Below are 26,803 nucleotides of genomic sequence, written 5' to 3'. Positions count from 1 at the left end.
GGTAGTTGTTCCTATCTAAGATTGGGAACTGACGAGTCAGCAGAAGGCAGCTGTTGAGAGAGCGAGGTTGTTGACTTTGACGATGAGACTGATGCCGGGAATATCAAGTGGACGTCGGGAATATCTATAATACTCAATTGAGGGTGAGAACGGACGTCATGACAAAGCTCGGCGCGGCCACTCCAATATTCAAGTTAGAAATACTTGAGGTATGAAGAGTTAGAAAGTAAGCGAGAGCTTGATGGAGAAGAAGAAGATAGTTTGTGAGCTCATATTGCAGACCATTACATGTATCTTCTTTAGATTTTATATAACTGTCAAAAAATTATCTTCCATATTAGAGTTTATGAGGGGACTAGATTCGATAGTTCATTAATAATTTCTTCATGCATTGAATGTCATATAATTGTACGTATCTTATTTAGGATTTATATAACTGTCAAAAAAATATCTTTCATGTTAAAATTTATGAGGGGATTAGATCCGACCGTCGTTAATGGTTTTTTCATTCATTGAATGTCGTATGGTTAATTAAAAACATCTAGGGAATTAGATTAGACGGTTGTTGATGACTTCTCCATTCATTGAATGTTATGTGTTGTGGAATATTCGTAATCATTGTCGGCACAAGTGTGTTCTCTGTTTTAGGAGTGACCAAGCTGAGCTAAGGCGGCTGAATTAAAGGATTCGAGTTGTCAAGTTAAAGCAGTAGAGTAGAGTGATCTAGTATGGAAGCAATCGGGTGGTGAGTCAGAGAGATCAAGTGACTGAATCTGAAAGTAATTTAGTGGCTGAGTCTGGAAGAGTCTCGTGGTTGAATCGGAAAGGTCAAGTGACTGAATTTGGAAATAGTCGAGTGCTCTATTATGAAAGCAATAGGATGATCGATTTTGGAAACAGTCTGGGTGGCCGAGATGGCCGAGATGGAGAGGTCAAGTGACCAAATTTAAAAGCAATCTAATGGTCGAGTTTGAAAGTAGTCGGATAACTGAAATGAAAGAGTAAGTGGCTGAGTGAGAGAGGTCGAATGACCATGCATTTTGACATCTACCTAAATTTGACTTTCACCTCGTCTAAAGTTTACTACTTCTGACCTCATCTAAACTTGAATCCTGTCGTGACCTTACCACGTGTGAGTTTTCCTATCCACCGCATCAGTAACAGACGCGGCGGAGGAGCTAGCTTGGTGACGAGAGAATGCGCGCAGAAAAGGTAGTAGGCATCGGTAAAGAGGCCCATGCCCGCGATGACAATGGCCATGAAGTGGTATTATTGCATGCGTCTTCGCAGCGTCCAAGGGCGCTTAACTCTTGGAGCTGCTGCGGTTGTGATCTCTGCGCCATGCTTGATACTGAGCACGCGCGTTTCAACAAATGCCAAGTTTGTGCTAACCAATTCAAGGAAGAGTGATCTCTGAAACAAAACATGGAACGGAGTGAACTGTGCAGATGTGGCTAGATGAACAGAAGATCACATGCAACAAAAATTGGAACTCAGATTTGCAGGTTTCCACCCAAAAGAGATGAATAATTCCACATTAAGTGATTGAGATCAAGATTTGCATAAGGAAATGTGAATCTTTAGGGCATAAGAAAAACAAAAGAGCGCCCATTTTATTCATACGATTAAAAGAACTTTCAGTTTAAAAAATATATATATAAAAGAACACACCACTCATCTTGTTTTTTCTGTCTAAAAGATCCCACACTCTACTCAAACTACTTTTAAGCCACCCTAAAATTCACATCAAACATGAAAATTCTTGAACCACTCTAAAATTCACAGCACGAGTAATTAAAATCATCAATACACCTCTCTTTGAGTTGAGGGACATATCCTTTTCCTGTATGGACACCACATCACATCATGCCCGTCCTCATCCTTTTCCTTCCATGTTACATTCCAAATCACCACTACCAAGGACTGATCAGAAAGGAATAGAAATCTATTACTCACTGAACACAGAGATTAGAAACAAATAAAAATGGTCACAGTGAAAATAACATCTCATAGGCAAAGTAGGCTACTAAAATTTTGCTAGCGCACCATCACAAGCTGTAGCTTCAGGTTTTGCTAATTATTCTCTAGTGTTATGATGTCAGAGTTTTGCAAGCTGCCATTGCTAATATTGTGTTGCTTCTTTTCTTGACAGACTTTGTAATTCTCTACAAACAAATCTTTCTTTTCACCGGACTTCATTTGGGGAGACACTAACCTAAACAAGCAGTTCTTATCAAATTCATTCAACCAGTTATCAGCTGGCAGAGCAAGTAAAGCTATCAAGATAGAAGACATGTCACAGTAGGCACCAAATTTCAACCAAAGAGATTTCAACAAACAACTCACAACCACGTAATAAGTTTGGTATTTGGTTGCATATACGCCGTCGCCTCCTCTATCCACAACAGACGCCGTCGCCTCCTCTTTGTACAGGAGGAGCAGGAGCAACGGAGGGGAGGAGAGAGAATAATATATATACCCCTATCTGCTAACGACAACAGACGTCGTCGCCTATCGCCGAGCAGCATTCCGTCGTAGGAGCGGTTGCAGCAGAAGATTCCCTCCTCTTCCACTACAAAAATACTCACAAATAACGACGGAGTTAACGACCGATTAAAATTCGATCGCTAATTTAATGACCGAATTTTAACTTCGATCGCTAAATAGCAACCGATTAAATTTCGATCACGAATTTGAATATATATATATATACCCCCTTCATTTCCCCCCTTTTTTTTATTTTTTATTTTTTATTTTTTATTTTTTATTTTGCCCTAGCGATGAGCTGTTTTAATTTACCACCCCTAGGCCCTAGCTAGCTATTTAGTGGATCGCCGTCAGACGCAGCCTCGATCGGCTACAGCATTCGGGTGCGCTCCATCGCCGCGGTGGCGGTGCTGCAAATTATGGGGACATGCGCTTGATTGGCCTCCCAATTATATATATAAATTGTTGTACGTGCACGAGTACGCTAGCTCATCCAAGAGTAGTTATTTTAAAATTAATTAACTAACAATTCTCATCCCAGCCATCAGCCCTATTTGCGGTCTCACTTTAACTATTTATAATATATATATTTTTTAAAAATAATATCAATTTGATTTAATTTGAGTTTCATAAAAAACAAGATGCTTAATAATAAATAAGGTTGAATAAATTCAATATAAGTTTGAATATGATTAACTTAATTTACAATGGTAGCAAAAAGATGAAATCTATCACTTCAACAATTTCACATGATTAACTTACATATCAAAGCGTAGTTGTTTTGAGAGAGAAGAGAAGAACTAGGCGAAATTGAGTTAAGAGCAACTAGGTTTTAGGTATTTGGGATGTCGGATTTGACTATTTAAACCTGCAGAACGATTATTTTTCTTGATCAATCAATTGCACGAATCGATTGGTAGCTTCCAGTTGAACTGTCCAATTGATTTCGAACCCTTCTATTCGCTAGCCAAGGTCGAGCAATCGATTGTATCAATCGATTGCTTGACACTAATCGATTGATTAACCCCATCAATCTATTCTGGATTCTTGTGTTAGTTGGTCAAGGTTGAGCAATCGATTGCTTGATACCAATTGATTGCCCATAAACAAGTCTAATTAAAATTCTAGATTTAGGGTTTGCCAATCGATTGATAAACCCTCACAATAGATTACTAATCCTAATTTCAGCCTTTTCAAGGCTTAATTCACATCTTGTCTGGTATCCGATTGACTTTAACACTTCCTCTGTCGAACATTAGTCATCCGTGACCTACTGAGGCTTCCCTTATAATCAAGTGTTCAATCTTCCATGATCCACTTAGATTTTTCATCTCGTGCTAAGTGTCCAGTCTACCTTGACCTACTTAGACTTTCAATCATCAAGTGCCCGATCAACTTTGACTCACTTAGACTTTCCTCTTGCTAACTTTCCATTGGACTTCAATCACTAAGTGTTTAGTGTCTGATCTACCGTCAAATTTTCAGTTAACCTTGACCTACTTGACATCAAACAAATATATTGATCTAACATTGAAATCCAACTCGAGCTTGGTCAACCCAGTTAATTTTAACCTGAGGTCGATTGCACCAACAAAGGATGACCAAATAATAGGCTTGTGAAACTTCAAAAGTCAAGGTTGATCGGATGTTGGACAACGGAAGATCCCAACAAATCAAGGTTAATGAAATTACTCGGCAAAGGAAGTTCTAATAAGTTGAGATCAACTAGATACCAAGCAAGATTAAATTTAAACTTTTAAAAGGTTAAAACACAAGTATAAATCAATTGCTAGAAAGTGACAATCAATTCATAAATCTTAAAACTCTAAATTCAAGATTTGAGAGAGCAAAGAGGATTTATTGGAATCCAGTAATTGATTGCTGAAACATAATAATTAATTATTGTAACGTAATAATTGATTACTTGCACTGTGGTGCTCAACTATCTGGTTCAATTGTTGTCTACCAGTCAACTATTGGAATCCAACAATCGACCTTGCACTATAACAACAAATAGAACACTCCTAACTCAACCATCTAGTCTAATTGGAGTCTAGCAATCAATTGTTGGATTTCAACATTTGACTGCTGGAGCTGTTTGAGCAAATAGCATGTTCTCAACTCAACCAGATAGTTCAACCACAGGCTATCAGTTGATTGCTAAGTTGTAACAATCGATTGGTGGCACTATTTATGAGTACAAAAGGTTCTAAGTTGACTGTAGGGTTTTATAGCAATCAACTAATGGTGGTCAGATTATGTGAAAAGAGCCGATACTTAGGCTTTGAAGTAAAGTGCTAGTGTATTTCTTGACCAACAAAAGGCAAAATAAAGCGATTAATAGTAAGCAATGTCGAGTTCAATGTGTAAACTTGTTAGTTTAAATTGTATTTCAATTTTCATTTAATTATCTTTTTATTTGTTTGCATCTTAATCAAGAATAGATTGTAAGAGACTTCTCCGGTCTCTGTGAGGTATCTTAAATAAAAGGATAGTGGAAGAATTAGTTGAATACTAGGCCTTCAATGTAATCATCTTTGGAGGAGACGAACCAAGTAAAATCAACGGTGTTGTGCATGTAGCTTCAAGTTTGAATCAAGGCAATACGAAGTAATCAAAACTATTGACTCTCTTGCCTTCTAGCTCTTACGAGTCCTAACACAAATATAATGTCTTTGTATTTCTTAGGAAATATAAATTTGAGGAAGAACAAACTAATATGAAATTTATGATGCATAACGAAAAACTTTTATGAAGTAAAAATTGCACATAGACAACTACTTATTAACATAGAAATAAACACCACATGAATATCTCCACCATTAAGTTCTATCCCCACTGTTAAACTCAGAATAACACATTGATTAAGTTGAAGCAATCTTAATTTTGACGGACCTTCAATTCTTCTTCTGTATTTCTGTAAAGAAAAAAAAAACAAAATATCAAATATCTTTTTCAAAACGTTACAGATAAAAAAATATATAAAATACTTAATTACGATCTCATCTTACATCAATGTAGAAGTTCTTTATCTTCTAATTAATTTTTGTTGCTAGGACATGGACAAATATAATTCTGATTTAAAAGGTTTGGAAAAATGTGCTGGGTCGTTTCTTAAGAACGAACTTGCTACATCCGGTGTTATTTCCTGATCGACAATATTAATTAAACACATTTAAAAAAAGTGAAGGATCGGATCCACAACGGTAATTAAGCAATAGTTAACATTACCAGTGAATCAGTGATAATGGGAGGGATAATTCCTTCTGGAACAGCATCAGTAATTCCTTGAATAGAATTAAGATTTGCAAACAAAATGTAAGTATATATTCAAATGTACGTAAACAGGATTTTATTATGCGAAACTAGGAACGTATACGTGCAATTACCAACTAACTAGTAAACATATAATTGATCGATACACAAGATTAGTTAACATTGAAAAAAAAGAAAATAAAATCAATTCCTCTTGTTTCTGCAATGCATTAATTGTAGTTTCATTTCCGCTGGATAAAGGATTTTCAGTGGGAAAAAAAAGACAAAGGACAACTATTTAATTAATTTGAAATATATATAAGTAGAAAATAAACAACTGATAGATGAATATATATATTTCACATGCATGCATACTAAATAAATAATAAACAGCTAGCAGTATTTAATTTAATTACCAAGATAGGGTGGTGGCCTGATAGTTGATGCTTGCTTTCTCTCGACCTAGCTTGTTTATAAGACGGTAGAGCGATTGTCATTATTACATGATCCTTAATTTCAGTAAATTAAACAAACAGACTATTTATTTATTTTTCGTTCATCTGAATATATATATATATATATATATATATATATATATATATATATATATATATATACGAAACGGCTATCCTGAGCACCGTCGTCCTGAGCACCCGTGAGCACCGGAATCCCGACCGTTCATCCGATCGCGCGTTCAATCTCAGCCGTCCCTTGCACAGTGTTTCTCCTCGGACCTCCGCCGCTTCTCGCCGCCCGTTCATCGCCGTCCGACCACCGTCGGCCGCCGGACCGGGCCCGTTGGAACCGCAACTCGCCGGCGGTCCGGCGGTGGCTGGATTCCGGCCGCGATTTGGCCGGAATCCGGCCGGATTTCGGCCGGAATCGGCCAACAGACACTGTTGTCCGATTCCGACCGAAATCGGCCGGATTCCGGCCGACAGTGGCGCCAGGCACTGTTGCCTTGTTTCGGCCGGAATTCCGGCCGGATTCCGGCCCAATCCGGCCAGAATTCGATGCCGGAATATGCGCCGGCGAGTTGCGGTTCCAACGGGTCCGGTCCGGCAGTGATCGGTGGTCGGACGGCGATGAACGGACGGCAGAAGCGCGTGGAGGTCGGCGGTCGGTGCTCACGGGTGCGTAGGAATGGGTGCTCAGCGTAGACGAACTCTATATATATATATATATATATATATATATATATAGAAATGCTATCCTGGGCGCCTCCTCCCTGAGCGTCTGTGCGCGACTGCAGATCAACCGTTCATCCCGATCGCGCGCCGATCTGAACCGTCCATTTTTGGAAATGCACAGTATGTCTTCGCCGAACCAGTTGATGTTCCCGCCGGCATCGGAACGCCGTCCGGCCACCAACGGCCGCCAGACCAGGCCCGATGGACGGCCAACTCACCGGCGGTCCGGTGAGGTCCGGTTTCCGGCCCCGATTTGGCCGGCGGCGGCCGGAATCACGGATCGGGAAGGCGGCTCCTTTCCTCTTTACCTTGATCGGGAAGGCGGCTCCTTTGATCTTGTTATCATTTTTAATACTTTTCTTTGGACGACGAGTGCTATTGTCTTATCCGAACCGATTAATTTATATTATAGATATTTAGATATTATATATCGACGTTAAGGTGGAATTAATTATGCGTAGAATTTGTCAAAGGGAAAGTTCAGAAATTTATTTATTTTTTAAATAAATTAAAACATACTACTTTCATGCATTAATTAATAAAAGATAATTTTAATGAGACCTATTGAACAATATTTATCCCGTAGCTATATATTACAATAATTTTCTCATATTTTGGTGTTTCCTAACTATTATATAATATATATATATATATATATATATATATATTTGATATACTGCGCGATGAAAAAAATATGCCCCCGTGCGCGATCGATCAACGTCGTCCACACCCGATCGCAATCAACACACGCCGTCGAAAAATCACAATTGCATAGTGTTTCTCCTCGGACCTCCGCCGCTTCTCGCCGCCCGTTCATCGCCGTCCGACCACCGATTGCCGCCGGACCAGGCCCGTTGGAACCGCAACTCGCCGGCGGTCTATAGGGTGTCAGAGTCCGGCCCCGATTCGGCAAGAATCCGGCCGAATTCTGACCGAAATCGGCCAATAGATACTGTTGGCCGATTTCGACCAGATTCCGAGGAAATCGGCCGCCAGTGTCTGCCGACGATTTCGGCCGGATTCCGGCCTAATCGGGGCCGGACTCTGGCCGCGGTCGACGCGCCAGCGCCGGGCGCGTCGACCGCGGTCGGAGTCCGGCCCCGATTCAGTCGGAATTCGACCGGATTCCGACAAAATTATCGCCAGACGGTTCTGCTCTATTTCAGCTGGAATTTCAGCCAGATTTCGACCTAATCCGGCCGGAATCCGATGTTGGTGTGTGCGTCATTGAGTTGCGCTTCCAACAAGCCCGGGATGGCTGCCAGCGGTGACCGGACGGCGATGAACGACGAGGGATCAGCTGGTCATGCAGCGGGGTCGCGCGGGGGCGTCGCGCAGGATATCAGACATATATATATATATATATATATATATATATATATATATATATATGATTATATTCTAATTAATGAACATGTTTATTATTAGGGCTGAATATTTGATTAAAATCGAATCGAATTGAATTAATCGAAATTAATCACATTTAGTGATTGAATTTTTTATCGCGAATTAATCGTTAAATCTGATTAATAATCATTTAATGATAAAAAAAAGAATTATAAAAAAAATTTATAGTAATTCGAATTAGAGACCAAAATCGAATTCTGTCGCTAATTAAAGATCGAATTAAAATTCGATTGCTAATTTAGCGACCGATTTTGGAATCAATCGCTAAATTTAATGACTGAAATTAATTTTGATCGCTACACTTAGCGACCGAATTATTTCGATCGCTAATTAGCGAATGACTCCAAAATCTATCGCTAAATTTAATAACCAAATACAAATTCGGTTGTTAATTAGCGATTGAATGTCAAAGGAGTCGCTGAAAGGGTCGCAAATTAGCGATTGATTTTCGCATTCCGTCGTTAATATTAACCACTGATTGTACACTCAGTCGCTAAATTTAACAATGAAATTTAAAAATCGATCGCTAAATTTAACGATCGATTGTGAATTCGGTCGCTAATGCCGTCATTAATATTTTAAAAAATTTATCAATATCTCTTAATTATATTTATATACAATCAATATCAAAAAAAAAAAAATCTCATAAGATCCATATTTACAATTCACATTTAAATTACCTATCACAAATTTATTGTATATAACCAATATCTAAATAATAAAAAATTTAATTTTTTATTGAAATATAAACTTTTTCATATATGAAATTGTGACCGGAATAATATTTGAAATAAAAAGATCAAACAGAAAATAACCATCTTATTTTGTCCATACTCAATTCTAATAAAATAAAACAATAATAAATAACAACCATAACAACTTCACAAAGAAGCAACTACATGAAACTGCACCTTGCCATCCCCATCCCCTTAATTGAAGCATTGTTAAATGAGGTTTGAAGAGATTGAGTTGCCTCATCTTTTATTACTTTAATCTGCGAGTACTCATGGATTGTCGAATGCTAGATCATCATTTATGTTCTGTTGCTTTCTTACTACAAGACTCGAGATGGAGCTTAGGGCCTGTATCACCATTCTGATCATTAGATGAATCTGCATTTGAAAGAGGAGCATCATCAAAAGTTGAATGTTGTCTCCAATTTTTCTTCATTCCTAAATATTCCTAAATATTCTCATTAGATATTCTGCGCGACGAAAAAAACGCGACCCCGTGCGCGATCAATCCACGCCGTCCACGCCCGATCGCAATCAACAGCAGCCGTCCAAAAATCGCGATTGCACAGTGTTTTTCCTCGGACCTTCACCGCTTCCCGGCGTCCGTTCATCGCCGTCCGACCACCGATTGCCGCTGGACCGGACCCGTTGGAACCGCAACTCACCGGCGGGTGCCGGAGTCCGGCCCCGATTCGGCCGGAATCCGGCCGGATTCGACCGCGCGAAATCGGCCACCAGCGCGTCTGCTCTGTTTCGGCCGAAATCCCGGCCAGAATCCGGCCCAATCCGGCCGGAATCCGGTGCCGATGTGTGCGCCGTCGAGTTGCGCTTCCAACAAGCCCGGGATGGTGGCCGGCGGTGATCGGACGGCGACGAACGGCGGTGATGAACGCGGGGAGGTTCGGCGGTCGCGCAGCGGAGTCGCGTGGGGGCGTCGGGCAGGATATCAAAGCTATATATATATATATATATATATATATATATATATATATATATATATAGATATATATATATATATAGATTAGTGCACGTGTAATATATATCTAAAAAATTATATATAGCTAATATATATCCCTACACTAAAATTGGATCGGATAACTACTAATATGTTGCTAATTAATAACCTGCAATATTTTCCTTTCTCAATCTGAGAAATATATATTATCTTGAAGCGTAAATCTAGAGTCTATAATGTTTAAATATAGTTTTCTATGTTAATCTCTATTAGAAATATTATCCTAACTAGATATGCATGTGTTGAACTATAAATCAGTTGGGGCAACCATGAAAGGATAAGTATAAATGCATTAAACTGAATAACGAGCAACCATGATATTTAAATAGAAGATTTATTGATTTCTTTTATTCTTTATAAATGTTCTCTTAAAAATTATTTTAATTAATTATACTTAATTACGTTCCCCATATATAGATTACTAGTAACATTAATTGTACTGCTCGATATTTGTTTAAATATTGTAAACTTTAACGGAGATATATACATGTCAGCAAAATTAGTATATTATTAAAATACGATTATTTTTTACCACAATATTTTACAATTATAATTATAGACCAAATCTCAAGATGAAAAAGGGAGTTTCTATATATAATCTATGTTAGGGATATATATACGTTGTTATTGTTGTCAATATATTTTATAATAATTAATTGATATGATCTGACCAATTTAATATTTATATTACTTGAATATGGGTTTTTTATTTTTATCCTAAATTATTTTGATATACTTAAAATATATTATTTTTATTTAAAAATTAGTTTAGCAACTTAAAATATCTATAAAAGATAAGAGCTCAAACTAATTACATAATTGAAACAGTCAATTGGCATTAATATATGTTATTAAATTTTAAAATATAATAATTGGAATGCTTTTTTTTTTTTGGGTATTAATTTAAAGCTAAACAAAGACCATGTCAAATTAGTACCCTTTTTAAGAAGAGCCAACAAATCTCTCCATCAATCACATTAATTTTTTGTTTTTCTTTCGAAAAAACTAGTGTTTACGTTCGTCAGGCGGTTCTATGGAAATCAATCTTCTAATCGACGCGAAGAAGCAACGTGTGATATTGGCGGAATCAAATAGCGATTTTATTGACGTATTGTTTAGCTTTCTGACGTTGCCGCTGGGCACCATCGTGCGTATCCTCGAGAAGCAATCCTTCCTGGGCTGCATGGATCGCCTTTACGAGAGCGTCCAGAAACTCGATATCGATTACTTCAGCACAGAAGCCTGCAAAACAATGCTGCTGGCCCCAAGAAGCGTGTCTGATTTAAGATGCGAGGATCTAAAGCTTCGTCCTAACGATTCATATCCACGAAGCATTTACATTTGCGAGACGCCGGATTGCTTCTACCAAAATTGGTTCGCCCTAGGATTGAAGGCTTGTAGCAGAGAACCACGCACTATGTGTGTGTGTGGCCACACCATGACACATTATTATTCGTTGATTGATAGAATTGCATGTGACTTCCTTGTGAAAAAGGAAAAGGATATTGTTAAACAAAAAAAGGACGAAAATGGAGTTTTCGTAGTAAAAAGGGGGGCGTTTCTAGTTACTGATGATCTGTATATAATGCAGAGCTCCGCAAATAATACTTTGATAGAGATGAAAAAATATGGAATTAAAAATTGTGACAGCGGCTTGGAGCAAAGGAAAGTGACGCTTAAAAGATCTACGGTACGTACTGATTGCTAAACTTATCTAATTATCAATACAATTTGATATTTTAGTAATTAGTTAATATGAAAGCTATTTTAATTAATCTACTTCTTTTAATTTATTGTTGTAGGTTTTGGAAATATTAAAAAAATCATTTCAATCCAAGACTGTATTGACGGATGTTTTTCTGAAAGAGAGGAAGAAGCAAAATGTACTTGAGGTCTCTAGGAACATATCCCCACTATTTCATTTAAGGAAATTTTTTAAACCTAAACTAATGATTATCAAGGTACAACGGAACAAAGCAAATGGCCGTATTATTTATGCTGAAACAGGAGCAGATTTTATAGATTATCTGTGTAGTTTTCTTACGTTTACTTTGGGGTCTGTGGTGAATCTATCAGATGGGGTCTCTGGCATTGGAAGTATTGATAATTTATATCAAAGTGTTCGAGAATTAAATTACTTATACAATTGCATCAAATCAAAGCAGTGCTTATGGGAACTTACAGTACCAATTGTGCCCTTCTACAGTCGTTCTGATAATCAACTTTTAGAAATAGGAGAAGACTATTGGTGTTCTTTAAGAGTCATCGGAGCTTTCAACTCTAAAATGTCAGTCATGAAACTTGTTGATCCTAAGTCTCCCGTTCAAGGTTCAAACGTTAGAGGGAGTTTTATGAAAGGATCGAATAAATTTTTAGTAACAGACGCGATGTGTATTTTTCCTTCTGGATGTTTAACAGCGTTGGAGATTATGAAAACATCCAACATTTTGCACTTTGACGACATGGAAGAAGAGACGATTACAGTAGGAGAACCAGAGGTAATAATAGTATTTTTTGCATTATATAATTTCCTTTCATTATAATTAATTATTCTAATTTATTTATATTCGTCTATTATATTTTGTCTTAATTATATATGTGCAGGGCTTGAGACTTTTGAAAGCAAGTTTATTATCGGATATGAATTTGACCAAGGCTTTTTCTTCCTAACGCAAGTACGTACGTACGTACCAGAAGAATAATATCCATGCATTGCATACTCAGTCGGTCAGGCCGGTAGCATACTTGTGGGGCTCAACATTGAATATAATTAATTGGGCATCTTAATTATGATATGAACATATATGTATTAAAAAATATATATATATCTTTTTTATTAATTCTTCTGTCAATATTGGTCCAAGTAAATTCTATTTTTTGTTTAATTTCAATCTCTTCAATATATATACGAATATATGGGCTATGCTATGCTATGAGCTGGTACTGTGAATCATATCGCAGCTGAAGCCTGAACTGTTTTTTTGTAATTTTTTGTTTTTTGTTTGCCCTAGCTAGCCTCGCTCTTTTATCCTAGCTAGCTCTCTTATCTTCCCCCGGCCCTTAATTCCCCTAGCGATGAGCTAGCTGTTTTAATTTACTTTACCACCCCTAGCTATAGGCCCTAGCTAGCTATTTACTGGATCGCCGTCAGGCGCAGCCTCGATCGATCGGCTACAGCATTCGGGTGCGCTCCATCGCCGCGGTGCTGCAAAGGGGGACATGCATGCGCCTGACTGACTGGCCTCCCAATTTTATATATATATATATATATATATATATATATATATATATATATATATATATATATATATATATAAATATTTATTGTTGTACGCTAGCTCATCCAGGAGTAGTCATTTTAAAATTAATTAACTAACAATTCTCATCCAAGCCATCAGCCTATTTGCGGTCCCACATTAACTATTTATAATATATTTTAAAAAAAAATAATATCAATTTGATTTAATTTTTAAGAACCAATAGTTGAGTTTCATAAAAAACAAGATGCTTAATAATAAATAAGGTTGAATAAATTCAATATAAGTTTGAATATGCATGATTAACTTATATCTCTATAGCAAAAAGTGAAATCTACCACTTCACACGATTGAATATGATTAACTTACACCTCAAAGCGTAGTTGTTTTGAGAGAGAAGAGGAGAACTAGGCGAAATTGAGTTAAGAGCAACTAGGTTTTAGATATTTGGGGCGTCGGATCCGACTAATTTAAACTTATAGAATGATTATTTATCTTGATCAATCAATTACACGAATCGATTGGTAGCTCCCAGTTGAACTGTTCAATTGATTTAGCTTGGGTCGAGCAATCGATTGTATCAATCGATCGATTGCTTGACACTAATCGATTGATTAACCCCATCAATCGATTTTGGATCCTTCTGTTAGTTGGCCAGGGTCGAGCAATCGATTGCACCTAATTGATTGCTTGATACCAATTCATCGGCCACAAGCAAATCCAAAATTCAAGGCTTAGGATTTGCCAATCGATTTGTGAACCTCACCAATAGATTGCTAACTCTAATTTCAGCCTTTTCAAGGCTTAATTCACATCTTGTCTGGTATCTGATTGACTTTAACACTTCCTCTATCCAACATTTGTCATCCGTGACCTACTAAGACTTCCCTCATAATCAAGTGTTCAATCTTCCATGATCCACTTAGACTTTTCATCTCGTGGTAAGTGTCCAGTTTACATTGACCTACTTGGACTTTCGATCACCAAGTGTCCGATCAGCTTTTACTCACTTAGACTTTCCTCTTGCTAACTTTTCGTTGGACTTCAATCACTAAGTGTTTGATCAATCTTCATCAATCACTAAATGTCCGGTCTACCGTCAAATTTTCAGTTAATCTTAACCTACTTGATATCAAATTAACATATCGATCTAACATTGAAATCCAACTCGAGTCAACTTGAGCTTGATCAACTAATCAATCTTAATCTGAGGTTGATTGCACCAACAAAGGGTGACCAAATACTAGGCGTGTGAAATTTCAAAAGTCAAGGTTGATCAAATGTTAGATAACAGAAAATCCCAACAAATCAAGGTTAACAAAATTACTCGGCAAAGGAAGTTCTGATCAGTTGAGATCAACTAGATACCAAGCAAGACCAGATTTAAACTTTTAAAAGGGTAAAACACAAGTATAAATCAATTACTAGAAAGTGACAATCAATTCATAAATCTTAAAACCCTAAATTCAAGGTCTGAGAGAGCAAAGAGGATTTGTTGGAATCCAGTAATTGATTGTTGGAACATAATAATTAATTATTGTAACGTAGTAATTGATTACTGACACTGTGGCGCTCAACTATCTGATTCAATTGTTGTCTACCAATCAACTATTGGAATCCAACAATCGACCTTGCACTATAGCGGCAAATAGAACACTCCCAACTCAACCATCCAGTCTAACTAGAGTCTAGCAATCAACTGTTGGATTTCAACAATTGACTACTGGAGCTGTTTAAGCGAATAACATATTCTCAACTCAATCGAATAGTTCAACCAAAGGCTATCAGTTGATTGCTAAGTTGTGGCAATCAATTGGTGAAACTATTTATGAGTACAAAAGGTTCTAAACTTGATTGTGGGGTTTTATAGCAATCGACTAATGGTGGTCAGACTGTGTGAAAAGAGTCAGTTCTTAAAGGTTTTGAAGTAAAGTGCTAGTGTATTTCTTGACCAACAAAAGGCAAAATCAAGCGATTAATAGTATAAGTAATGTCGAGTTCAATTTGTGTAAACTTGTTAGTTTAAATTGTATTTCAATTTTCATTTAATTATCTTTGTATTTGCTTGTATCTTCATCAAGAATAGATTGTAAAAGACTTCTCCAGTCTTCGTAAGGTATTCGAAAAAAAAAGGATAGTAATGTATTCGTTGAACACTAGACCTTAAACATAGTCATCTTAGGAGGAGGTGAACCAAGTAAAATCAACGGTGTTGTGCATATAGCTTCAAGTTTGATTCAAGGCAATCGAAATGAAGTAATCAAAACTATTCACTTTTTTCCCTTCTAGATCTCACGAGTCCTAACACAAATATAATGTCTTTGTATTTCTTAGGAAATATAAATTTGAGGAAGAACAAACTAATATAAAATTTATGATGCATAACGAAAAACTTTAATGAAGTCAAAATTGCACATAGACAACAACTTATTAACATAGAAATAAACACCACATGAATATCCCCACCATTAAATTCTATCCCCAGTACTGTTAAAATCAGAATAACACATTGATTAAGTTGAAGCAATCTTAATTTTGACGGACCTTCAATTCTTCTTCTGTATTTCTGTAAATAAAAAAAAACATAATATCAAATATCTTTTTCAAAACGTCACAGATAAAAAAATATATAAAATACTTAATTACGATCTCATCTTACATCAATGTACAAGAAGTTCTTTATCTTCTAATTAATTTTTGTTGCTAGGACGACAAATTCTGATTTAAAAGGTTTGGAATAATATGTTGGGTTTGTTGTAATTAAGGAGGACGAACTTGCTGCATCCGGTGTTATTACCTGATCGACAATATTAATTAAACACAATATATATATATATATATATATACAGCAGTGATCTGCTGGGCGACGAACGGTGGGCTTCGCGTGGGCGACATCCTACGTGGCTTCCACGTGGCTGGGACCGACCGCGCTCGCGTGAGAGAAAAGCCTCGTCTCCGCGATTCTTCTCCAAGCCCTAACAGAGCGCGCGATTCCTTCCTCCAACCCTACGCGATCTCCTCCTTTCTCTTCGCCGCCGCAACCCTAACCGCAGAAAAACCCCGCTCGCGATCTCTTCTCCGCAGAAAAGCCTCCCTCCTCGCGATCTCTTCTCCGCAGAAAAACCCTAACCCTCCGCCTAAACTCCCGATTCGTCCTCCCCTCGCTCTCAGCCCGCTCCCAACCCCGCTCGCAACCCTGCTCGGGATCTCTCGTGGCCAGGAAGCAGCGGTCTTTCTCCCCTGCTCTCTTCTCCCCTCACGCGCCTGCACTGCTCGCTGCTCACCGCCGCCCTGCTCGGGATCTCTCGTGGCCAGGAAAGCAGAGGTCTCTTCTCCCCTGCTCTCTTCTCCCTCACGCGCCTGCACTGCTCGCTGCTCACCGTCGCCAACCTCTGCGCCAGGATTTGCAGGGTATAATTTAGGGTTTAAATTGCATTTATTTTGGAATTATTTCACAGCAATATGAAATAATTCCATTCCATTCCCGATCCCATCGTGGTTAAAGCCTGATGAAGACCATGAAGACGCCTCAGGATGTGTTGGAGCGGATGCTCTGGACTCACCCAGTATTGCTTGTTTAATAGCACTCTCCTCTTCCTCTGAACCCCAAGGGAGAATCTTCATTGATTTCTCAAGTTGGAACCTCTGGTCCACTCTCTTGAGGAAGTACCCATACATGACAGAAGCAGCATAAACTTGGCCAACTTTTGACGGCTGATGGATACATCCTGAGGAAAGTTTTCCTCTGATTTACTTTCCGCCCTCCCAAGTAAACAGGGCTTAGAGTTACATAATTTCAAACGGTTCCAAACAGAAGAAAATCATGAATGTTATCAAACAAGTTTTTTTTCCCTTCTAAAATATCTTGTCGAGCTTGTCAGTTCATATTCTTAGACTCCTCAAATTAGAAGAACATCATGAATGTTGTATCTCTCATAATGATTTTAAATTTTACAGTTGAACTCATATCACTTGAGAAAAATGGTTCTATTGAGATGTGTGTGTGTGTTTTTTTATGTTACACATCCACTCATCACCGTCTGCCCGTAACTCAAATACATTTGTTAGTTGTTGCTATATGACCCTTGAGTTTCGAGAAAATGAAATAATGTAAAATGATTTTCTGTAGTTATCATATCACACTGTAGAAATATGACTATTTTGTTAAAATTTCATTATAAACTTAGTTCTTTTTAGATATGCCTGGCTAAATTCTATTGTTTCCTTATGCAGAACTTCAGAAAAAGCATCAAATGGATTTACAAAATTTGACCTTGATAACTCAGCCCTTCAGGACATTGCAGCTATTCATACTTGCTACATTGCAATATTTAAGAAGATCACTTGTATATATTATCACTAGAGGCGGTGTGCTTTTGTTCTTGATTATACCATTATTGGCCATTGGACTTCTTTTCACTAATGATTATGGCCCCCAAGGGAAGGTGATGTTCGCGACTTAATTTTATATCTTTTATATGCCATTACATTGATCTGTCAATATTTGCTAAAATTTTGCTAGTGGATGAAATTAGTCAATGGATTGTATGAGTTACACTTAGCGATATTCTATAGATTGAGCTGTAATATACCACTTTTTTTGTTTGATATTATATTTTTTCTAATAATATTATAAGATTATTTATATTGATTGTAAGAGGTTAGGAAGGTCTTTGTAAGAGCCGTTGTTCATACTGTTAAAATAAATCTATAATTACATAGTATTATTCTGTTGACTTTTGACATTCTTGCAGCACATTCAAGAGCTCACTAGATATGCAAAATTTATGTTATGGTGGGTGGCACTTGGGATAGCATCATCGATTGGGCTTGGTAAGTTCGCTTTCAGTTAACTGACTCTTGTTGCACCTTCCAGAAAAAATGAACTTCTCATGCTACTGATTCATGAGTTTAAGTAATTAGGTGTACTCTTTAAGACACCTAATGTAGCTGGGAAGAAAGATAAATTGAAGCTAAGACACCTGATGTAGCTGATGAAGTTCTAGCAGACCCTTTTGCTGAGAAACTTCGCCGAGCTCCTTTCTTATAAAATTTGCCCTTATGAGGTAGAACTTGTAGTTCTTCGTTGTATCTCCTATACTTGTATGGTACCAACTATCTTTTACCTCCCATTCCCTTCAGAAAAGCTTTCATTACATCGGCCTTCTTAAAGCAATCTTGAGGCTTTCCATGACTTCACTAAGAGCAGCAGATGCGAAAGAAGTAGCTGCCTCAGCTTCGGGAATTGCAAACGAGAAGCTCAAGGCAGAAAAAGAAGTCTCCATTTTCTCTGTTTGTGTTTAAAATGTTGAAATGTTGATTAAAATGGTATTGATTAAATATGTAACTAATATTTTTGTGAAGGACCCTACTCTGTGACTATGTTCTATCTATAATAAGCATCAATTCAGTTGTGGGGTAGCAGCTTGATGCTTGTACTAGAACTGAATTCAATTGATCATTGTGTAGTGGATAGCACGATGAAATGTGAAGTGAAGTCACCTTTCAGCCTCCTTTTGAATAAGAGCTCTTGATTAAAGTTTTGTGAAATGAATTTGGTGTCTGCTTCTTTCTGTTGCTTTCACTAACCCCCAACTTGTAAGGATGATGCACCCTGAAGTTGGAGAGTTTATTCTCATTTATAATTTTGTTTCTTGTCTAATTTTGTGATGCTGAGAACCATGCTTCTCAGTCTCTTTGTGCTGATGAAAAACCTCAATACTATTTTGGAGGATGGGTCGTGCAATCAATTTAGCTATTGGCGGAGTAAGACATCAACAAACAATTTCTTCAAAACTCCAAGTTAGACTGTAAACAAAGATTCCTCTTCTAATAGCTTCAGCCGTGTGATTTAGAACAGGAAAACAGTTATCTAGTTTCCAAAATTTATCACAAATGAATTATTAGATGCTTCCTGAGATTAGAGAAGGTATTACATTAGCAGCATGTATCCTGTAATTTAAATTTGTGAACATTTGATATAATATACATCAAAGCTGAGACTTTCACTCAATAATTACAGACAACTTTCACTCAAATCCATCAATGCCTCAACAAACTTCAGATCATGAGTCACAGTTACATATAACATTTGTACTTGCATGGACATTTGTACTTACAGGGGTTTCAACGATTGAACATGCTCATTGTAGCAAGAAAAAGTAGTATCACTCTAATTAAGAAGAAAACACAAGGATGTTGCCATTGTTCTAAGCAGACCACAATATACAATTCCATAATGTAACATGTTACAGTAATGATGCACGGCAACTACCAATACAGTAATGATGCACGGCAACTACCAATACATGGTTGTAGAGAAATATAAAACACACCATTTCTTAGCAGACCACAATAACATACCATTTGCAAGTTTCCTGCAAAAAAAAAAAAGACAAATCAGAATAGAATTACTATAAACTGAAAACAAACAATAGCAAGAACCTTTTCAGAGGAAGAGCCCAATCAGTTAGTTATAAATATATCTCAGTCAAAAACATCCAAATCCTTTTGTGTTCTTCATAGAAAAATTTCCCAGATCTTCCTACAATTTACTTCATAGCAATAATCCAACTATCCAAGATCATCAAATATCACAAAGATGAACCATATCCTGTAATGCATGCATTTCATTCTCTTCAATCTTCATTATTAACCTTGATTAGATTTCAAACCCACCACCACGTCCAATATCAATAGGGACTAAGCACATACAAAAGTTCAAAAGTAAAACAAAATGAACATGAAGCTAATATTTGATGGCCTAGGTGTGCAGGGAGAAGAGACCAAAGGCACGAGACCAAATTCTGTGAAATAAACCATACCAGTTTAAAATAAATGCTGTGAAATAATTCCAAATTAAATGAAATTTAAACCCTAAATTATACCCTAGTGCAGAGGGAGTAGTGGCGGCGAGCAGAGGTTGGCGGCGGCGATCAGAAGGCGCCCAGCAGATCGAGCAGTGCAGGCGGCGGCGAGCAGAAGGCGCCCAGCAGATCCTGGCAGCGAGCAGTGCAGGCGGCGCGACAGAGGAGGAGAGAGCAAGGGACCTGCGCGGCAGCGAGCAGTGTCGGCGCGGCAGAGGAGAAGAGAGCAAGGCGGAGGACTGCGGCGGAGGAAGAATCGGGGCGGGGCTTAGGGCTCGATCTGTCTGCGGCGGAGGAAGAATCGGGGCGGGGCTTAGGGCTCGATCTGTCTGCGGCGGCGAAGAGAAAGGCGGAGGACTGCGACGGCGAAGAGAAAGGCGGAGGAGGGTTAGGGTTTTCGACGTCGAAGAGAAACGGAGGAGAGGAGAGGAATGGCGAGCACTGGCGGAGGGTTAGGGCTTGGAGGAAGGAATGACGAGCAGTGGCGGCAGGTTAGGGCTTGGAGGAAGAATCGAGAGTTTAGGCGGAGGAGGGAGGTTTGCGGCGGCGAAGAGTAGGCGGAGGGTTAGGGTTTTTCTGCGGAGAAGAGATCGCGAGGAGGGAGACTTTTCTGCGGAGAAGAGATCGCGAGCGGGGTTTCTCTCACGCGAGCGCGGTCGGTCCCAGCCACGTGGAAGCCACGTAGGATGTCGCCCACGCGAAGCCCACCGTTCGTCTCCCAGCAGATCACTGCTGTATATATATATATATATATATATGAAAATTAATGTGAATGAACGTATTTATTTATTTAATATAAAATAAAAATAAAAAGAAAATGATGTAGAATTCATAAATAATGAATATTAATATTAAAATAAATATCTGTGTATTAATAATAAAAATAAAAAAGAAATATTAATATAATAATGTATGTGATATGTAAATTTTATATAATTTTTATAGAGGTGATATATATTAATTTTCAAATGTATTATTTAAAAGGCCACTTCTTTGCCGGCATCTCGGTTGAGGAAGGAGCAGAATGCTTTATCTCCTCTAATGTGGATGTGACCACAGAATTTAAATCTCTGGTCCAGTCAGTATATAAGAGGCAAGTACAACTCAATTTAAGCAATTTTTTTTTTATAAAAAAGGTAAATACAACAAAAATCAAAATTTTTAGAGTTGGTGCTTATATTTATTATATATTAAAGTCAGTGTTATTATTTTTGTCAAAAAAGTATTTTTTTATAAAAAAATATCAAAATAAGATTTTATTTTTATGTTGTTATAACAGTTATAATTATAACTATTATAAAATAGAGTAAAATTATTTTAATTTGTTCAAAATTTAACACGGAGAACTGTTATATTAAAATGTTTTTATCAATTTGAAAATAAAATTGTTTAAAATTTTAAAATTATTTAAAGTTGATTAAAATAACAATAGGTACGTTGTTACAATAATATTAAATGATTTTGATCAAAATAAAATAATTTTAATCAATTTTAAATAATTTTTATTAAATTATTTTTAAAAATTTGATATAATAATATTATTGTTAGTTTAATTAAATTTCAATGATTTTATTATAATTATATTGCTATACCTGTAGTAGTTATAAATATATTTGCTATATTAAAATAATTTTAATAATATTTTTTGATTAAATTTAAATAATTTTGATAAAATAAATAAAGAGTTTATAACAATTTTGAGAAAAATTGAATTATTTATTTTAATACGTTGTAAACCACTGCGAGGCCGGGAAACGTTATCTTCACGAGTACACTTCAACGGCGCTCGCTCGCTCGCTCTTCGAAATCAAATCCCTCGATCAACCCCGCTACCGTCTCCTCCGACCATGGCCGCCGCCGCTGCCTCCTCCGTCGCTTCCTCTCTTTCTTCACTCCGCTTCACGTCTTCTCGCTATCTGCCTCCTCTCACTCATCACTTTCTCCCCTCCACCCCATTCCCCTCTCTGTTCTCCTCCCCCTCCACCTCCACCTCCCGTCGCTCCTATCGCCCTCTCACGAGACGCCCTACCTTCTCCGTTAAAGCTGCCTCCATCGACAGGAAGAGCGTCCTCATCGTCAATACCAACAGCGGGGGCCATGCCATCATCGGGTTCTACTTCGCTCAGGAGCTCCTCGCCTCTGGCCACGATGTCACTGTTCTCACCGTAGGAGATGAGGGCTCCGACAAGATGAAGAAACCCCCTTTCACAAGATTCTCTGTACTGCCGCTTTACCCTAATTCTTTGATCCCCATTAACTGTTTCGTTCAATTTCGATGATCTTATTGTTGGCAATGGGCTCGGTGATGTATAGGAGCTGGTAAGCGCTGGGGGGAAGACACTCTGGGGAGACCCAACGAAGGTGGCCGAGATTGTTAGCGGAGTCAAATTTGATGTTGTTTTGGAAAACAACGGGAAGGATTTGGACACTGTCAAGTGAGTAGATATTCTCGACAAACTCCAATTAATGACTAAAGAAAGAGTAATACAAGGTAGAACAGATAGTATAGTAGCAAAAGTAGTTGCGTTGGCTAAAATACAGTGCAAGGGGTGATGATAGAAACATGAATTTGAACTGAAATTCTTAGTAGAATCAGGTTCAAATCTAGTCTCGTAAGGGTTTGGGTTAATCATAAAATCATGTGTGAGATTTTGTCAATTCTACTTATCTAGATAATGCTATATATATTTTTTGTTTAATTTCTTTCACTTTAATATATGATTATATTGCTATGTTGGATTTCTTGTTGAACAAAAAGAAGTGGTCATTGAAGCTATGTAGTGAAGCTTCCTATGTGATAATTGGCAGTTGGTATGCTTCCATGTTTATACAATTGTGTTATTTATACGCCTTCTTTGGGACAAACATAGTTAAAGCGATGAGACTAGTTTTTCTTTTACAAACATAGTTAAGTGATGATACTATTTTTTCTTTTTTTTGTTAATGCTTCTGGTTGATGATGAGAGGCTTCTCTTTAATTCGCAGCATATAAAAAGTCTATAGGAATTCAGATTAATGGTCACTTGCAATTTGATTATGAAGAAATATAGGTGGAACATGAGGGTGTCTATCTTCTTTGTTATGAGGTGCTTTTGTATGAGTAATTATCAGGAAATACAACAACTTGTCATTGCCTTCTTAACAGAAATGAAAAAATGTTTGTTTCCCTTCTAGACAGACAAGGTGATATCTTATGACATTTGTAGTTCTTACAGAGTTCATTTCTTCGTGAATTAGAGATCCAAAGAAATATCAGACATGTTGTATGCATTGTCAACAAAAGCTTATATTTCTTATTTCTTGATTTAGTGGAACTTGTCGTCCATGTTGCTGAAAACTATTTCTATTCGATTTGCTATAGTAGGCATTTATCTCGCGTGCAATTGTCACATGCAATGTTTCTTCTTCCTGAAATACTAACTATGAAGTTTAGGCCTGTAGCAGATTGGGCGAAGTCTACTGGAGTGGCACAATTCCTGTACATTAGTAGTGCTGGGATTTACAAAACAAGCGACGAGGTCCCTCATGTTGAAGGGGTATGCAGTGTAATTCAAACTAGGGTGTCAGATTTTAGCCATGTTTATTTTGTTACTTGTTTGCAAGGTAAAACGCCTGGCTTCTTATAACATAGTGTTAATACGAACTATATTATTTTCCAATTACTGAATAATAAAAAGTATATGCTTTTGCAATTAACAGTAGAAGTATAAGTTAACATCTGAGTCTACAATGCCTTCTGTTTACAGCTGAAGTTTAGTTTAATCTTGTCTCTGATAATGACCATCTTATCTTATGGACAAAATGTAGGATCTTGTCAAAGAAGATGCTAGTCATGTGGGCGTGGAGAAATATATAGCAGAGTTATCTTTCAGTAGTTTTGCAATATTTCGTCCACAGTACATGATAGGATCTGGAAACAACAAAGACTGTGAGGAGTGGTTTTTCGATAGTAAGAACACTTTACTATGTTTCATATCAACTTCCTTAATGCCATGGTTTCTCTTAATTAGTAACCAAGTTGTTAGTAAACTATTACTTCATCACTGAACTTGTTTTAAATCATAGGAATTGTTCGTGATCGCCCCATTCCACTCCCTGGATCAGGAATGCAACTGACCAACATTTCACATGTGAGGGATTTGTCGAGCATGCTGTCTCTCGCTGTCGAGAACAGTGTGGCTGCAAACGGCAAAATCTTCAATTGTGTCAGTGATCGCGCTGTAACTTTCAACGGGCTCGCAAAACTTTGTGCAAAAGCAGCTGATCGTGAGCTCAAAATTGTTCACTATGATCCAAAATCTGTCGGAGTCGATGCTAAGAAAGCATTTCCTTTCAGAAATATGGTAATGTTCCGCGACCACCAATCATCCCAGTTAATGGAATCTGAACTCCAAACACTAATTGACTTGTGTTCTACATGGCACAGCACTTCTATGCAGAACCAAGAGCCGCAAAGGAAGTATTGGGATGGACCAGCACGACTAACCTCCCCGAAGATCTAAAGGAGCGATTCCAAGAGTATGTAGAAATCGGGAGAGACAAGAAGGACATCAAATTTGATGTCGACGATAAGATATTGGAGTCTCTTAAAGTTGAAGTTGCAGCATAGAAAAACTCTGGATTAAGACTTGTTTTGAGGATTCAACCAGTGTCATGATTTTGTTTTTTTAGCTGCTCATTCACATCAACATATATAGAACGTAAAGTTTGTGAAGTCTGTATTGTGTTCTTTTGATCAAAAGATTATCCATTTGGAAATTAAAACCCGAAATTGTCATTTTTTATACCAGCACTTTATTGAAAGAAAAATTACACTAACTATTCAATTTTAAGTGAAAAAAAGACAAAACCAATTTTCGTTCCTACTAATTTTTCATTTAAATGAAAGATACTCACGAAATAAAAAAAATCTGCACATTGTTTATTTAAATACTAAAATAAGAGCACAAGCAACAATTATTTTCTATTTCCGATTGTTTAATTTAATTATAATATCGAAGTTTTTAATCATTCCCAACAAAACATCTAACCGTAATTTCTCTTCCTCATCAACGTCAGCATGCAATTGGATTCACTTCCTCTTCTTCCCTTGTTTCTTCAGCACGTAGACTTCCATCTGCTGCTGCCCCTGCTGCTGCTGTTGGCCTCATGGCAAATGAAAAGTTAATCTTGCGTTTACTTAGACAGAAAACACTCTTAATAAATACTGTAATTAATATCGTAACTCACCGGTAGGGGGATGGTGTGCATCAAGAACAAGAGCAGGAGGAGCATGAACATGAGCACTTGTTTCCAGTACTGGTTCACTAGTCATAATTGGAATGACATCAGAGAGGATGAACTCCACTGCAGTATCAGCATCCATGGGGAACTCATTGGCGACAGCCTTAAGTATCCGCATATCGATCTGCAAATTTAATTTTTGCAAAGTGTCAGGAGAAATATAGAAATCTATCTTCTTATTGCAGCAGTGAGCTTTTACTGCCGTACCTGGGGGAAGATTTGCACTAAGGGCAACTCCAACCCATCCCCAAAAACCCAAATTTAGTGTAATTTTTACACCAATTCCCTCCAACCAATACCCCAAACCACATCACCAAATTTGGTGATGCTACAGTACATCACCAAATTTGGTGATGCACTGTAGCATCACCAAATTTGGTGATGCCATTTTTTTAATTTATTTTTTGTTATATAATTAAATATAAATATAAAATAATATATATTATTGTATTTAAAAATAAATATAATATATATTATTAAATATCATAAATAAAAATAAATTTATAATTATTATTTTAATTATTAATTATTTATTATAAATATATTATTAATTATTTATTATAAATATAAATTAAATGTATATAACATCATATAAATTAAATATAAATAAAATATTAATTTTAAATATAATAATTATCATAAATTAATTATTAAATTAAAATATATATCGATAATTAAATTATGAATAAATGAATAAAAATAAATAGAATATTCTAAAGAATATTCCTTTTTGGTGTAAAATGGTGTGAATGGGTTGGAGTTGAAATAGTGTTTGGTGTTGAAATTGCACCATTTTGGTGTGAAAATGACACCAAATTTGGTGATATGGGTTGGAGATGGTCTAAGGAATTCAACACCGTTTTCATGGATGATTGAAATTGGTGAAGAAATGATTGGAGGATGAAGGATCGCAGGCAGGGAGGTTGAGATTAATGGGGGAGAGGGGAGAGAGAAGACTTAGGGAACAAGTCTTGGAAGGAGATTGATGAGGTCAACGCACTTCGATGGTGGTTGAGTCTTCGGTCATTGTCGTTGCGTGTTTACTTGGGCAGGAATGAGGGAGAAAAAAAGGGGGCTCTTTTCAGCCGAAGCGATCCGGTTGGGGGGAAGATGTGATCTCAACCATTGATAATGAAGCTGGAACCGTCGGATTAGGCAATCTCGGTTGAAGTCGACTATAACTCCGCAATCTGCAACCACATCTCGAAGCAGGAATCGTCCTCCGACGCCGCCAAAGGTAGGTCTGCGATCTCTTGAGCACCATGGATATGCTCCTATGGCAATTTCAATCTGACGTCGTCAAAGAAAT

General features: G+C 37.3%; 2 protein-coding genes and 1 long non-coding RNA gene across 6 annotated transcripts; 1 reads left to right on the top strand and 2 right to left on the bottom strand.

The window, feature by feature from the left end:
* Positions 1-19,381: 19,381 nt before the first annotated feature.
* Positions 19,382-20,824, bottom strand: LOC141818059 (uncharacterized). Its single transcript, XR_012600895.1, has 2 exons — positions 20,233-20,824; positions 19,382-19,722 (listed from the first exon to the last, which is right to left on the bottom strand). It is a non-coding gene; the product is annotated as an uncharacterized LOC141818059 (long non-coding RNA).
* Positions 20,825-22,004: 1,180 nt separating this feature from the next.
* On the top strand, positions 22,005-24,975 carry LOC141818058 (chloroplast stem-loop binding protein of 41 kDa a, chloroplastic). The gene is made up of 6 exons (XM_074705648.1): positions 22,005-22,430; positions 22,525-22,646; positions 23,645-23,747; positions 24,019-24,160; positions 24,277-24,554; positions 24,638-24,975. Exons 1-6 carry the CDS (start codon positions 22,059-22,061, stop codon positions 24,818-24,820), a joined length of 1,200 nt encoding a protein of 399 aa, XP_074561749.1. The 5' UTR covers positions 22,005-22,058; the 3' UTR covers positions 24,821-24,975.
* A 152-nt stretch (positions 24,976-25,127) lies between these two features.
* LOC141818051 (uncharacterized) lies at positions 25,128-26,461 on the bottom strand. 4 transcript variants are annotated; one of them, XM_074705639.1, is made up of 4 exons: positions 26,342-26,461; positions 25,702-25,724; positions 25,441-25,618; positions 25,128-25,348 (listed from the first exon to the last, which is right to left on the bottom strand). In XM_074705639.1, the coding sequence occupies exons 1-4, from the start codon at positions 26,358-26,360 to the stop codon at positions 25,266-25,268; spliced, it is 303 nt and encodes a 100-aa protein (XP_074561740.1). In that variant the 5' UTR covers positions 26,361-26,461; the 3' UTR covers positions 25,128-25,265. The 4 variants fall into 4 exon arrangements, with proteins under 4 accessions (XP_074561740.1, XP_074561741.1, XP_074561742.1 ...); XM_074705640.1 differs by having other exon boundaries at positions 25,128-25,345; XM_074705641.1 differs by having other exon boundaries at positions 25,128-25,342.
* Positions 26,462-26,803: the final 342 nt, after the last annotated feature.

The sequence above is a fragment of the Curcuma longa genome, unplaced genomic scaffold, assembly GCF_044706935.1.
Source record: "Curcuma longa cultivar G26 ecotype Majalengka, Jawa Barat unplaced genomic scaffold, ITB_CL_G26_1.1 contig_23106, whole genome shotgun sequence".
Classification (NCBI taxonomy): domain Eukaryota; kingdom Viridiplantae; phylum Streptophyta; class Magnoliopsida; order Zingiberales; family Zingiberaceae; genus Curcuma; species Curcuma longa.
Note: the sequence above shows the minus strand (reverse complement) of the source record. Positions and strands in the feature narration are given on the sequence as shown.